Below are 14,478 nucleotides of genomic sequence, written 5' to 3'. Positions count from 1 at the left end.
TTTTTTTCTTTTTTTAGGGGTGCACCCACAGCATATGGAGGTTCCCAGGCTAGGGGTTGAATCAGAGCTACAGCTGCTGGCCTATACCACAGCACCTTGGGATCCGAGCCACATCTGCAACCTACACTATAATTCTTGCTGACGCCGGATCCTTAACCCACTGAGCGAGGCCAGGGATTGAACCCTCAGCCCCATGGTTACTAGACGGATTCCTCTCCACTGTGCCACAGTGGGAACTCCTATCAGGCATTTTTAGCCTTATGCAGCAATACAATTAAAATTTTCACAACTATTGCAAGTTTTCATTTGTTTGTTTGCTTTTTTAGGGCCATACAGGAAGTTCCCAGGCTAGGGGTTGAATCAGAGCTATAGCTGCAGGCTTACACCACAGCCACAGCAATTCAGTATCCAAGTGGCAACTGTGACCTGCACCACAGCTCACAGCAACACCAAATCCTTCACCCACCGAGTGAGACCAGGCATCGAACCCACATCCTTATTGATACTAGTTGTGTTCGTTACCACTGAGCCACAGCCTAACTCTAACCTAACCTAACTCAAGTATTTTTAAACTTAAGTTACTGAGGGAGTTCCCATTGTGGCTCAGCAGGTGAAGGACCTGACATAGTGTCTGTGAGGATTTGGATAACTTAAGTAACTGATTTCTCAGCTGGAAGAATTAAGTTGAGTTGAAATACAACACTTAGGGATGATGGGTAAAAAAAATCCCTTTGTGATTCAGTGCAAATTTAGCACTCTGGGGAGTTTTCTTGATGTCCCATAGGCTCTCTTTCTGATACTAATTGTGTACCTGTTATTTGGGATTTTAGACTTGTGATTATTTAAAAAAAATTTTTTTTGCCACACCCATGGCATATGAAAGTTCCCGGGCCAAGGATTGAATCCAAGCCACAACTTCGATCTACACTGCAGCTGTGGCAGCACTGCATCGTTTTAGTCCATTGTGCTGGGCTGGGGATCAAACCTGCACCTTTGCAGCAACCTGGGCTGTTGCAGTTGGATTCTTAACCCACTATGCCACAGTGGGGACTCCTAGACTTATTTTTTGGTCTCCTCTACCTTTCTTCCTCCATTGTTTGTTCTCCCAGTATTCTAGTCTTCTAAGTATTGAGACTGTCAAAGCGTAGGCACAAATGCATTGGTAATGTTTAGGATCTTACAGTCACGAAAGCCAAGATCGTCTTGTGCTCCAAGAAAGTAAGATGAATGAAGAGCTATGACCAGACAATGATGGATCCTAAATTTCCATCTTATTTCCCTTAGAGCCAGCTGAGGATGTAGAAATGTCATCATTAGAAGAGAGGGCACCAACGAAAGCATTGGAAATGATGATGGGACTGATGGCTGTTGACATGGCACCATCTAGAGAATCAGAATTGATCCCGGCCAAGGATGTGGTCTCAGCCACAGAAACAGAGGTGGCATTGGCTAAAGACATGGAACCACCTCCCAAACCAGATGTGGCACTGGCCAGGAACACAGAATCATCCATCAAATCAGACATGGTCCTAGGCAAGGACATAGCACTACCCACAGAAACAGAGGAAGCACCGGTTAAGGATGTTGTATGGCCCACAGAAACAGACGTGTCTTTGGCCGAGAACATGGTGCTGCCCACAGAAACAGAAGCAGCCCCGGCCAAGGACATACTACTATTCAAAGAAACAGAGAGGACATTACCTGTAAAAATGGATGTGGCCCAAGGTGAGGTCATAGTACTACCTACAGACCAAGAGATGGCCTCAGCCCAGTGTATAGCATCACTCTCAGAAATAGAGGTGGAACTGGTTTCAGACATTGTATCAGCCACAGAACTGTCCTCAGCCAAGGATGTAGCCCTGTCCTCAGAAACAGAGTTGGCCCTGACTGGGAATATGGCCACACCTCCAGAAACAGAAGTCACACCAGTCAAGGATATGGCTTCACCCCCAGGAATAGAGGTGGCCCTGGGCAAGGATGTGGTTTCACCTCCAGAAACAGAAGTCACACCAGTCAAGGACATGGCTTCACCCCCAGGAATAGAGGTGGCCCGGGGCAAGGATGTTGCCCTGCCTCCAGAAACAGTGGTAGCCCTGGGCAAGGATGTGGTTTTACCTCCAGAAACAGAGATGGCCCTGGGCAAAGATGTGGCTGTGCTCCCAGAGACAGAGGTGACTAAGGATGTTGCTGTGCCTCCAAAAACTGAGATGGCCCCATCCAACAATGATGCTTCAGCCAAGACCCTTGCACCATCATCAGAAGCAGAGGTGGCACCGGTTCCAGTTAAGGACATGGGAATTATGTGGACACAGGAAGAAACAAGTGAGGACTCCCAGTTAGAGTCTCTCCGCAATGAGGAACAGTTAGCTGCACCTCCTCTCGTGATGTCACCAGGTATGGGCATATGCTTACTTGCGCTGTTTCTGTCCCCCAGGGTGTGCTCCCCAGAAAGGACAGACATCATACTGGGCAACATAAAGACAGTCACACTTTTTTTTTTTTTTTTTTTTGTCTTTTTAGGGCCATACCTATGGCATATGGAAATTCCCAGGCTAGCGGTTGAATCAGAGCGATAGCTGCCGACCTACGCCATAGCCACAGCAATGCCAGATCCAAGTCGTGTCTGCAAGCTACACTGCAGTTCACAGCAACGCTGAATCCCTAACCCACTGCATGAGGCCAGAGATCAAACCCGAGTCCTTGTGTATCCTAGTCGAGTTTGTTACCACTGAGCCATAACGAGAACTCCAGTCACACTGTATTTTGCAAGTCCGTACACATTCCTACTCTCCTAGATAATTCTATCTCACTGTCACCCTCCTCCAACCTGCAGTACCTTCTCCATCCTTGTTCTCTGCTCATCTTCCTGTTTTTCTTACAGATAATTGAAGAGAAAGAGAACATGCACAAACTTCCACTCCTTTGTTTACAGAATTACTTTCATCCTTATCCATCGACTCTACTTTCCCTCCTGTTGCAGTCAGTTAACTGTCCCTGCTTCTAGTAGTAAAGGGCAGAAGCTTTGGTTTGCATTAGATCTCGTCTTCTCTTGCCTACATAAGTATTTTGCCCTAGCCGTTCTGTCTTCCTGCCTCTCATGATTTTAATCCCCTTTCCATTAGATGATTCCCACCACATAAAAATGTTTGTTATTTTTCCACCCTAAGAAAACCAACCATCCTCCCAACACCGCCTCCCCCCCCCCCCGCCCGCCCCTGAAACCCCACTTTTCATTGTTCTCCTGCTCTCATAAGAGCATTTCTCATTCTTCAAAAACTATTCCCATTTCCAGTTTCTAGAAGGTGGAGAAATAGCTGAAGCAGTGCTTCTCTGAAAACCTGTGTTGTCTTTCCTTTTGCCTTTAGAACCAGTCACAGCCACAGGCCAGAAGCACAGCTTGCCAACAGATGAGGACTCTGTGTTAGAAAAACTAGAGCAAAAGAAACCATTCAGTACTCAACCTCCTGAACTTCCTTCAGAGACCTCAGGTAAGTCAGGCGAACAAAGTGACCTCTTTAACTGGGAAAGATGACCTGATGGTAGGAGATGTCGTTCCTTGCGGCGAGGTAACAATCAGCAGTATCGTTCACCAAGTCAGCTCTCTTTCTCAAACAGATTTTGTGTTGTTTAGGCAGAAATTCAGCTTGCTACATATTTTTAAATTATCACTATATCAACCTAGCACATCTAAGCCAATACAGCTGTTCACTGTTCTATCCTGTGCGGCCTTGGGCAGGTTGTTTAGCTTTCGTATGTCTCAGTTTACTCAGCTCTAAGATGAATGAATTGGTCAGATATTCTGTACACCCTTGCTAGTTACCATATGTTCCATAGCCCAGCAGCATCTAAGCTACCAGGGAGCTTGTTAGAAATACAGGATCTTGGGTTCCTCCTCAGGTGACATCATAATATGCATTTTAACGAGTTCCCCGAGGTAATTCTTATATACATTAAAGTACCCTAAGATGCTTTTTGGCTTTCGAGCTCAATTATTCAGTGAACTTTACACGTTTTTGATGATAAGCCAGAGCATGTGCATGTGATTATCAACTTAGCAATTCCCTGTGTCTGTGTTTAGAATGAGAACTTGAGGGCAGGGACCAAGACTTCCTTCACTTGGAATCTCTAGTGCTTCAAACACTGTCTAGCACTAGGTAGCAGCTAAATAAACGTGATTTTTATTTTATTATTATTTTGCTTTTCTTAGGGCTGTACCCACAGCATATGGAGGTTCCCAGGCTAGGGGTCCAATCGGAGCTATAGCCATCGGCCTACACCACAGCCACAGCCACGCCAGATCCAAGCTGCGTCTGCAACCTACACCACAGCTCACGGCAACGCCGGATCCTTAACTCACTGAGCGAGGCCAGGGATCAAACCTGCAACCTCATGGTTCCTAGTTGGATTTGTTTCTGCTGCGCCACCACGGGAACTCCCATAAACGTGATTTTTAAAATGTTGTTTTAGTGATTCAGAATATCAGTAAAGATTTATTAAGCCCTCATTGTGTATAAAGGACACCAAGCTGAGGCACCCAAATGTTTAAGCCTGGGTCCTGGCCCTTGTGTGATTATATTATATAGCCTTGATGGTGAAAGAAGTTCCTAGGTATGAACTCCAAAACCAAAGATTTATATATTAATTGAATTAAATAGTATAAGAGATGGCACCAGATAGCTGCTGATTAATTACCATATTAAATGTTATAAATGCTGTGGGTTGCTTAAAGCCTAGCAGTTTTCAGAGAAAAATAGTAATTGGCCTGAAGTATTAAGTAAACGAGAGGATTCTCAGGATATTGGAAAGGTAAAAACAATAGCGAAGTCGCTCTCTCTCTTTTCTTTTTTTTTGTCTTTTCTAGGGCCGCACCCATGGCATATGGAGGTTCCCAGGCTAGGGGTCCGATCGGAGCCTACACCACAGCCACAGCAACACAGGATCCGAGCCACGTCTATGACCAACACCATAGCTCATGGCAACACCAGATCCTTACCCACTGAGCAAGGCCAGGGATCAAACCTGCAACCTCATGGTTCCTAGTCGGGTTCGTTAACCACCGCACCATGATGGGAACTCCACTATCTAATTACTTTAATGTTCTTTGAAATCATTTACTGAGTTAGACTTGACAAGCTGTCCTAGGCCCGCCCTCAGTTAGACTCTTACCAGGATCTTGGCTCCTCCATACTGCATTCATTGACATAGAAGCAGGTGGATAGACCAGTTGACTTCCTGAAACTTTATCAAGGGTGCTCATCCTAATGGTTTTAATTCATTACCCTACTTGGCAGTATGTACATTTCTCTGTATTTTGGGAAGTACCTTTAACAAGAGAACATTGAAATCTTAACAAATTTGTCTTTCAAAGTAGGAGGCTTTGGTTCTGAAATGATGTGAATTTTTTCTCTGGCTAAAATACTAATTCAGTATCTTTTTTCCTTTTCTTTTTTCTAAAGTAGCATAATTCTCTCCTTCTGGTTTCTTTCCCAAGTAATTGGTATAATATTGACAAGTAATTAGTATAATATTAGTAACAGACTCTTAGAATTGTCAAATCACATGCATTTCCCTCTAATCCGTGTCACCAAAAAGAGATAGGCGCTTGCCATCTTGATAGTCATCTTGGGAATTATGTACCTATTAAAAATAATAACAAATATAAATATCAGAGAAGATTTTTAGGCAGTAGGTGCTTATTATACACGTTAGATGATCTCTGAATTTCTTTTCTCACCTTTCAAATACTTCATAAATATGTTTGTAAAGAAATCTTCACCTGAGATGATCTTTGGTCTTTGTTATATATTTGCTAATTCCAGTTAAGGGTGAGAAATGTTTTGGAAAAAATTTCTTTCCTAAATGAGTCAGTACATGGGTTGGTGAAAATAGACTACTTAAATGAGTTACTAAGTGGACATTTTTTAAAGAAGCAATAACGAGGGGTTCTCTGTTTGGAATTTTAGCCAACTTCATGTATTGCAGGTACCCCTCCCACACAAGCCAGACAAGTGTGCAGACCCAGTGACCACAGGTCCACCCGGCCCAGGCCTGCCAGGGTCCCTCCTGAGCTGCTGGGAGGATCTTCTCCAAGGAAGACTCTTGATCCTGGGCTAGGCCCCTGCCCTTTGTCTGAGCTGGGTTGGGTTTCTGGTTCATCTTCCTGTGGTGAGCCTGGGAACCAGAGGAAAACTATTCATGGTGACATCCTTGAACCCCAGAGGGATCTTGTCAGGGAGGCCTGGGATCTAGAAAGCACAACCATGATGATGAAGAAAAAAAAGAAAAAACCAAAGCAAAAGAGATATCCTCAACCCCGGGCTGGTGGACCTTCAGATGACGACAATGCAGACGAGTCTAAAAGTCATCTCTTTGCCACTGACCCACGAAAATCAGGTGTTCTTCCCAGCCAGCCTCCCACGGTGGGCACAGAACATGGACTGGTATCCCGGGGAAACTTGAAAAGGGGATATGAAATTGACTCCAGAGCAGCCAAACTGGTAGCTGAGAACTTTGTGTCAGAGAGTCTCAGCATTCCTTCATGTCCTTTGGAAGAACTGCCAAAAACTGCAGTAAATTCTCAGCCCAAACTCAGGGAAGATGCAGAGGGCAAAGGTAATGAGTCAGCACTACAGAGCCAAGACAAGAAATCTCTGCAGCAAGATGAGTGCAAGTCGCAGCCTGTACCTGACCTTAGGTCTTCTGTGGATAAAAGCCAGACAGTAGGCTCCCTCAATCTGAAAGGACCCCTGACAGAAGTTTCTGCACACAAAGTAGAGATCCCTTTGGAGATCATACCCAAAGAGGGTTGCTCTCTTTGGGTGGACCAAGAGGCTGTGGGTAGAATTGCAAAACCCACAGCAGCAGAAGGACTGCCCGTTTTGGTACCCACTTTGACAGCAAGTAATCCATTAGAAAGTAGTCTAAAAGAAGGGAATGATGAAAGTAAAATGACCAAGCTGCAGAAGGACAGACAGAAAGAGTTTTCTGAAGGAGTTGAAGAAGTTAAAGAACTAAAAAAGGAAAGTTTTCCTAGGCAAAGACATGAGAACAGCATCATTGCCTCTGAACAGCTGCAGGATAAGGTGTCCGTTCAGGTTCCTGGACCAGGGAATGAACCATTTAAGAGAATGGTGGGTGACAGCAAAAGCAGGAAGGGAAAGGGCAGTTCGGGGAAAGTGAGAGCGAGTTCTGGGAAGGTGAGAGCAAGGTCTGAGCTACCATTCCTCCCAGACAGCCAGAAAGACAGCAGAGCTGTTCATGCACCAAGTGAGCCAGCCCCGAAAACTGAAACAGTGACTGCTGGGGATAAAAGTGAGGAGCTGGGGCTAGATTCTTCAAAGCCCTCAGGAACAGTAGCCAACCTCACTGAGGCAGTGGTGATGGGGAATCCTAAGGAGGTGACTGACCCGCAAGTGGAAGACACCTTGCAGGCCTTGATTCCTTTGGGAAATGGGTCAGGCATGATTCAGACTTCCATTGCTCCAACAGAAAGAGGAGCTGTAGCTGTGGATATGGGTGTCAGCAACCAGAGCAAGGAGGAAAAGTGTCCTTGGGGGGATCGTGAGGCAGCTCCCTGGATTGCTGAAAAGCCTAAAAAAAGAGGCAGTGAAAGCAGAAACAAAAAGTTTAAAAATAATTATTCCACACAGCCTGCTAGAATGGAGAGGAAGGAAGAAATCTTCAACCTCCCTTTTGTAGGTAGTACTCCCCATCAAAACAAGGAATTAGAACTCACTTTCCCCATAAATCATGACCCTTTGTTCTCATGTGCATCAGATACACCCACAGTGGGAGTAGCTGACCAAAAGGGTAGAAATGCTGAGGCTAATTCTTTGGAGCTTGGGGCTGTTGGCAGGAACAAAACAAACATAGGCGAGGATTCTGCTGTTACCCAACCAACTACCAAGGTGACAGATGTGAGCTGCCAAGACCAAATCCAGGGGGCAGGATTTCTTCCTTCGGTACTGTGTGAGGAGAATAAGATAGATACAGGCAAGGGACACACTGCAGTAGCTGACAAACCAAATAAAAGGAGTAATGATGGAAAAAGCAAAGAGGTTAAAAATAGTTTCCCTGAGAAGCACATTCTGGAGAATAAGATAGATGCAACAAAAATACATGTTCCCATGGAAACCATAGGGGACCACAGAATTGAAGGAATGGGCTATGTGGACGAAAATAGAAATATTACATTTACCTGCCCCAGAACACCACCGAAGTCGATGAATAAGTCAGTCCCTCTAGAGGCTCAGGAATCAGCAGCCTGTGAAAAATTGCCCACTTCTACTTCTCAAGTTGTAAAGGAAAGTGATTCATTTCCAAACATCTTGGCAGAAAGTGGTCAAGAGACAGCTCAAACCCAGATTTCCACATTATTAGTGGTAGATAATTGCAGCAAAGTTGGAGTCCCAGATGAAGAAAGACCCAAGGCCCCCTCTGCTGTTACACCCTCTACAAGCACAGGAGTTGCCCCAACTCTTCCAGCAGCTGTAGAAACAGCTAACAGTCATGGAGGTAACCGTCTTCAGAATAAAAGTGAGCTTGCTGATCCCATGAAAAATGGAGCAGGGGTAGATGGAGGGCATGTGATAGGAGAATCTGAGTCAGTGCCCAGTGGTGCATCTAAGCATTCAGTAGAGAAGACCATGGAGCCAGCAAGAGGGCACCTTCTTTCTGGAGTGCCAGTAGGAGACCAAAACCTGGCAGGTGGGGTCAGAGGCCTAGAAACCTGTACAGATAGGAGTAGTTTTCCAACATGTCCAGTAAACAAAAAGGAAGAGTCTGAGGCGGCTTCTGCTCCAGTTCCAGTTCCTGACCTACTGGGAAACAAAGCACAAAAGCCCAGTTTCTGTGAGGACCAAAATGCCAAAGATAGAGATTCCAAGGGCCCAGACAGTTTGGCTAAGGAGGTATATATGGTTCTTTTGCCTCCAAAAAGTGAAAAAGATAAATTGGAAGAAATCAGTCTGGCTTCTGAAATGAGAGGATCGGCACATGTTTCCTTGGCACAAGCAGAACTCCAGTCAGATGTCTTAGATGACAAAGTTGAAGCGACTCCTTCAAAGGTGATAGATGAATTAGTAGTGACTGCTTCCAAGGCTTCTCAACTCCCAGAACCCAAAGACAAGGTCTTGGAGGCACCTGAGAAAATGACCGAAAAACCTGAACCGAAGGCACTGAGAGAAGGGAATAAGGAAGATAAAAGCAGAACGGCTGAACCGATGAAAGGTTACATGAGACCCACCAAGTCCCGAGGACTCACTCCGCTTTTGCCTAAATCTGCAGTCCAGGAAAGAGAGCGATCCAAGCAATTCAAGTCCAGTGGTATGAACCTGCCTTGGGGAATTATGTGTGCTTGTGGCTTTTTGTCAGCATCAAAAAGGCAAAGAGCTTGTGCTTTGGTTCCATCTAGACTCTAATCATCCTCGTTAACCATTGGTTTGTTGGCATGAAAACCTGTAACTGCTAGTTATGTGTTTTTTCTACAGCCAAGGCATGACTTGTGTCCATCTTGGGAGGCTGGTGACATGGTTGCATGCCTTTCACCCAGCACTGAACCTTGACTTTGAGGGGAAGTTGAATTTCAAGCAATAAATTGTTTAGCAGAAAGCCTATCACTGTCCACAATACTCTTAAATTTTTTTTTTTTAAGTGTGCTTCCTATGTGTAAAGTTTATAGCCAAATTTTAAAAGCCCCTGAGGGACTTTTCCAGATCCACACCTGCTGCATATGGAGGTTCCCAGGCTAGGGGTCTAATCGGAGCTGTAGCCGCCAGCCTACACCAGAGCCACAGCAACGCAGGATCCGAGCCGAGTCTATGACCTACACCACAGCTTACGGCAATGCCAGATCCTTTACCCACTGAGGAAGGCCAGGGATCAAACCTGCGACCTCATGGTTCCTAGTCGGATTCGTTAACCACTGAGCCACGACGGGAACTCCTCTAGCCAAATTTTAATCATGACTTTGCAACAAGTCACAGGAGGAAAGAAAGCACTTCATGTCCAGCTAGGGGGTGGGAGGCTTTTTTTTTTTTTTTTTTTTTTTCCAGTATTCATATGTGGTTGGTGCTGGTAGAACTAAATATCCAAATTGGCTTTGGATTAAATGAAAATGAATGGCCCGTTATGAGGAAACGGTAGCCTCCAACCAGATGGGTAGGCACACTCTCTCACTGATGCAGCTTTTACCAGTTTGTTGACTATAGCTATTGGCCCAGTTCCATATGGGTTAGAGTTGGGCATGACTTGTGTCAATGAAACTTAGTCCATATCCATGGGCAAGTCTATAATACCTGCCCATGTAGAATTACTTACACTTTTGCCCTTTTGACTCTAGTCAGTCAAATAATTGAAATGAGACTGAGAAGGTAATTCCTTTAAGATTTAGAAATGTTAGTGCTCTCCACCCCCACCCCCCCTGAAAAATATGTATCTAATCCTGGCTTCCCTGAACCTGACCTTCAGAGAGTATTTCCTGCCCTTTGAGGTTGTTCACAGCCTACAGATGATGCTTTTTCTTAATCACTGTTTCCCAACTTGCATGATGAGCTACTAACTCCAGAAATGAAAAAACACTGGGCAGCCTTGGTATAGCCAGTTAGGCTTCTGGAGAGGCTTTGTCATGGGATGGTATTCTGCATGGTTATGGACTTGTTTTGGGTGAAGCTTGTGCTATGCATGAAATTGTACTTAGTAAGTAATGTGTATTGTGTGAGTAGAGAATGCTAAAGGTTATTATTTGCAGAAGACATTCTGATCTTTCCCATTTTTATCTTCTATTGCAGAAAAGGCAGCAAAGGAGGTTGTATCTAAAGAGCTTTTGAGCTTTCATTAAGATTTCCACCCCTCTATCTTGTTCTTTAGTTTTATCTTCTAGATGGGTTCTTTAGTTTCAGTAGTGAGACAAAGGATAACATGTAATTTTTCTGAAACTGAAGCATCTCTTTTAGCTCAGTATTACTGAAGAAATGTAGAAAGAGGGATTGTTGTGATTCTTGAGGAAGCAAGTCAGATGCTGCAGAACTTTTGGGTCCCTACCTTGGCCAGGCCACACTCAGTGTGTTAGGAGTGGCCTTGCAGAGTAGCTGTTTGGGAGAGTGATATATTTTGGACAGAGTTTCCTCTCTAAATTCTATCACAGCTTTTCCCTAAGGACCATCTTTTTTTTTTTTTTTTTCCAGTAGTTAAAACTTTCTGAAATTAATTTTTGAAGGAGTTCTGTCATGTCTCAGCAGTAACGAACCTAACTAGTGTCCATGAGAATGCGGGTTCAATGGCTGACCTCACTTTGTGGTTAAGGATCCGGTGTTGCTGTGAGTTGTGGTGCTGTAGATGTGACTTGGATCCTACGTTGCTGTGGCTGTGGCCAGCAGTTATAGCTCCAATTTGACCCCTAGCCTGGGAACTTCTATATGCTGCGAGTGCGGCCTTAAAAAGACAAAAAAGTAATAATTTTTGAATAGGTTATTACATTCGCATTCTGCAAAGGGATATGCAGTAAATGTAAGTTGCCCAGTCTGTTAACTCCCTCATTCAAGTTTCCCTCTCCAGAGGCAGCCAGTGTTAACAGTGCCTCATGTGTCCTTCCAGACAGTTTCTGCATAAACTGACATGTGTATTTCCTGATTTTTATAAAAATGAGACATACCATACACACTGATGTGTACCTCAATTTGTAAACTTAATTATTTTCGAGGTCTTTACAAATCAGTACAAAGAAAGGGTCCTCAGTCTTTTTTAATAGCTATATTATATTTCATTATATGGAAATACACTAATGTATTTTACCACTTCTTTATTGACAGATGTTTACACATTTTTCTTTTTTCTTTTTCTCTATTAGAAACAAAGTACATAAACTAACCTTGTATATACAGATTGCCATACTTACATGCATACATACTTGTAATATATATACACAAGTATATCTGTGTAATAAAAAAGAGCTCTGGAGGAGAATCTCTGGTTTGAAGAATACGTGTTGATAATTTTCATGGGTATTACCAGATCGTTCCTCATAGGGCCACAGAGATACACCAGAGCTACACTCCCACTGAGAACTTAGAGCAGTACCTGTTCCTTGGTACTCTCTTCACTAGTGTGGTTTTTCTCTTTTGTTATGTGTGCCAGTCTCAAAAGTAAGAAGTTATATCTTGGTATGGATTTATTTTGTGTTTTACTTATTAAAGTACTTCCTTTATTACCAAGTTTATAAGAGTCATCCCTTCTTGAAGTTTATAAAAATATTTTAAATATTTCACATTTTGAATCTTTGATCAGTCTAGAATTTGCTTATTCATTTCTGTGTATGTATGTGCGTGTATGTTTTGTTTATGAGATGTGAGATACCATCCCTTGGTTGTCCTACTATATTTGTGTAATCTATCTCCCTCTAAAATGCCACCTTGTCATGCTCTAAGTAACACAGTGTGGCTTAATAATGTATTTTAATATCTAATAGATCTAGCTCCACATCTTTTTTATTACTCTTTTTCAGAGTTTTCCTGACTCTTTTTGCTTATTTATTATTTCATGGAAACTTGACAGTTGGCTCATAGCTTTGGAAGGAGTAGGGGTGGGAAATCCACTGATTCTTTTTCTCAAAATCACATTAAATGTATCAGTCACCCTAGGGAGAGTTGTCATGTAGGTTGAGTTGTACTATTCAGCAATGTAATGCATGTCATGTTGGATAATATCACATATTCAGGTTTATGTGTCTTAGTCCCTCACTGGTATTTTGATGTTTTCTCTGTGCAGATCTTGTATATTTCCATCTTCTAATTTGAAGATATTAAGAAAGCAGGCAAGCGTGCAGATGCAGAGCTTTAGGCAAGCCTGGGGCTCTGAGGCAGGGGACTAAGTGAAGTGGGGAGTATCTGGATTTATGATAGGGGTGACCCCTTATGCCCAGCCACCACTGGTTCATGCAGGCTCTGATGTTTCATCCAAGACTGGTTGTACACCTGGCTTTATTACATTTTATTTTTGTTCCTCACTTCCAATCATTTGTGTTAACTCCTCTGTGGTCAGATATTGTGACCCATGGTTTTCAGGGTTTGGACGATAAAGATATGATTAGTGGTATCCACAAAAAGTAGCAGTTGCCATCTAATATCGGGTGAATATTGAGTGCCTATCTGTCTATAGATAGGTAGATGGATAGTCACATGTGTGCAAATGCACGCACACACACACACACAAATACACATTCTATGATATTTGGAAGGATCTCTTCATTTTACACATGAGAGGACGGAAGCTATCCATGTTAAGGTCATATAGAGAGTGAAGTGGCAGAAATAAAATTTGAACCTGGGTCTTTTTTACTCATGCACTCTTCATTCTTGCCTCAGAGGAGCCTTCTAGAAGTTTTAGGTTTTCAAAAAGAAAAAGATGAAGATTTGATGTTAATAATTAATAATTTAAAAAATTTTAGGCGTTCCTGCCATGGCACAGTGGGTTAAGAATCCAACTGCGGCTGATGGCGTTGCCGCAGAGGTGTAGGTTTGATCCCTGGTTAAAGGATTCAGCATTGCCACAGCTATGGCATGAGTCAAAGGTGTGGCTTGGATTCAATCCCTGACCCACAATCCCTGCTGTGGATGTGGCCATGAAATTTAAAAAATAATAATAAATTTTAGTATCTAAGCGCTTTTCTAGTTGAAAAGTGGAGACACATCATGAGGATATAAATGGAATCAGAGGCTAATTTGGGATTTGAATCTAGGTCTTTTAAGTTTAGTATTTTATTCTCTAGGCAGAGACTGTGTCTCTAGGCAGAGACTATGTTTGATTTATTCATGTGTTCTCCCTAACACCCAGCATAGAGCTTTACATATATATGATGTCTGTGGACGTTTTCTGAATTATAAATGAGTTCTCTTGCTGGTTTTATACTCTTTGGAAGTAGGGAAGGTAAATATCCTGCCAAAATTTCTTCCAGCTTAATGGTTCCTCTCCTGTTATTTGTTCATGCCAGAAGTTTAGGGAAACTTTAGCAGAAGGTTTCTTCACATATTATGCATGTTGTTCTAAGCAGGGAACATTGAGAGACATCAGGAAATCTGAGCTCAGCTTGTCAGAAAAGTATTTCTTTGGGGACCGCGTGTTTTGTTCAGGGAAGAGCAGGTTGAAAGGACCATCCCTGTTGGACTCTGGTTACGCCAAGGCTCTGGCCAGTTGCTCCCCTGGAACGAAGCCAAGTAGAGCTTCAGGGCACAGTGCACTTAGCATGCAGTTCTGCAGGTGGAACAGTTACCTCCAGTCTCCATAGATAGGCCTTCCCTTTGCCATAGTGAGAGCCTCATCTTCTATTTGTCTGGGCTTTGCTTCTTTTTCTTCAGTTTGCGTGAGCCCGTCAACTATCTTAGAACTGCTGGAAATAGCAGTTTATCGTGGGAAATTCTCTTGGTGTGAAACTTGAAGTAATTTACAAACCCTATATCCTAACAGTTTCAAGGTACATAAATAAAA

The 14,478-nt window shown here is 43.3% G+C and overlaps 1 protein-coding gene across 41 annotated transcripts in view; it reads left to right on the top strand.

Moving 5' to 3' along the window:
• The window catches only part of MAP4 (microtubule associated protein 4), a 172,135-nt gene that overhangs the window by 123,663 nt on the left and 33,994 nt on the right, over positions 1-14,478 (top strand). For 23 of the 41 annotated variants that reach the window (XM_021070593.1, XM_021070599.1, XM_021070587.1 and 20 more), the window contains 2 exons: positions 1,285-2,394; positions 3,366-3,488. In XM_021070593.1, coding sequence (XP_020926252.1) covers positions 1,285-2,394; positions 3,366-3,488 — 1,233 coding nt within the window. Of the gene's footprint in view, positions 1-1,284; positions 2,395-3,365; positions 3,489-5,982; positions 9,325-14,478 lie in introns of all 41 variants that reach the window. The other 18 variants (XM_021070579.1, XM_013981614.2, XM_005669489.3 and 15 more) reach the window with 1 other exon arrangement.

Source organism: Sus scrofa, chromosome 13, assembly GCF_000003025.6.
Source record: "Sus scrofa isolate TJ Tabasco breed Duroc chromosome 13, Sscrofa11.1, whole genome shotgun sequence".
NCBI classification, from domain to species: domain Eukaryota; kingdom Metazoa; phylum Chordata; class Mammalia; order Artiodactyla; family Suidae; genus Sus; species Sus scrofa.
The sequence above is the reverse complement of the archived record's forward strand: the minus strand, read 5'-3'. Positions and strand labels throughout refer to the sequence as shown.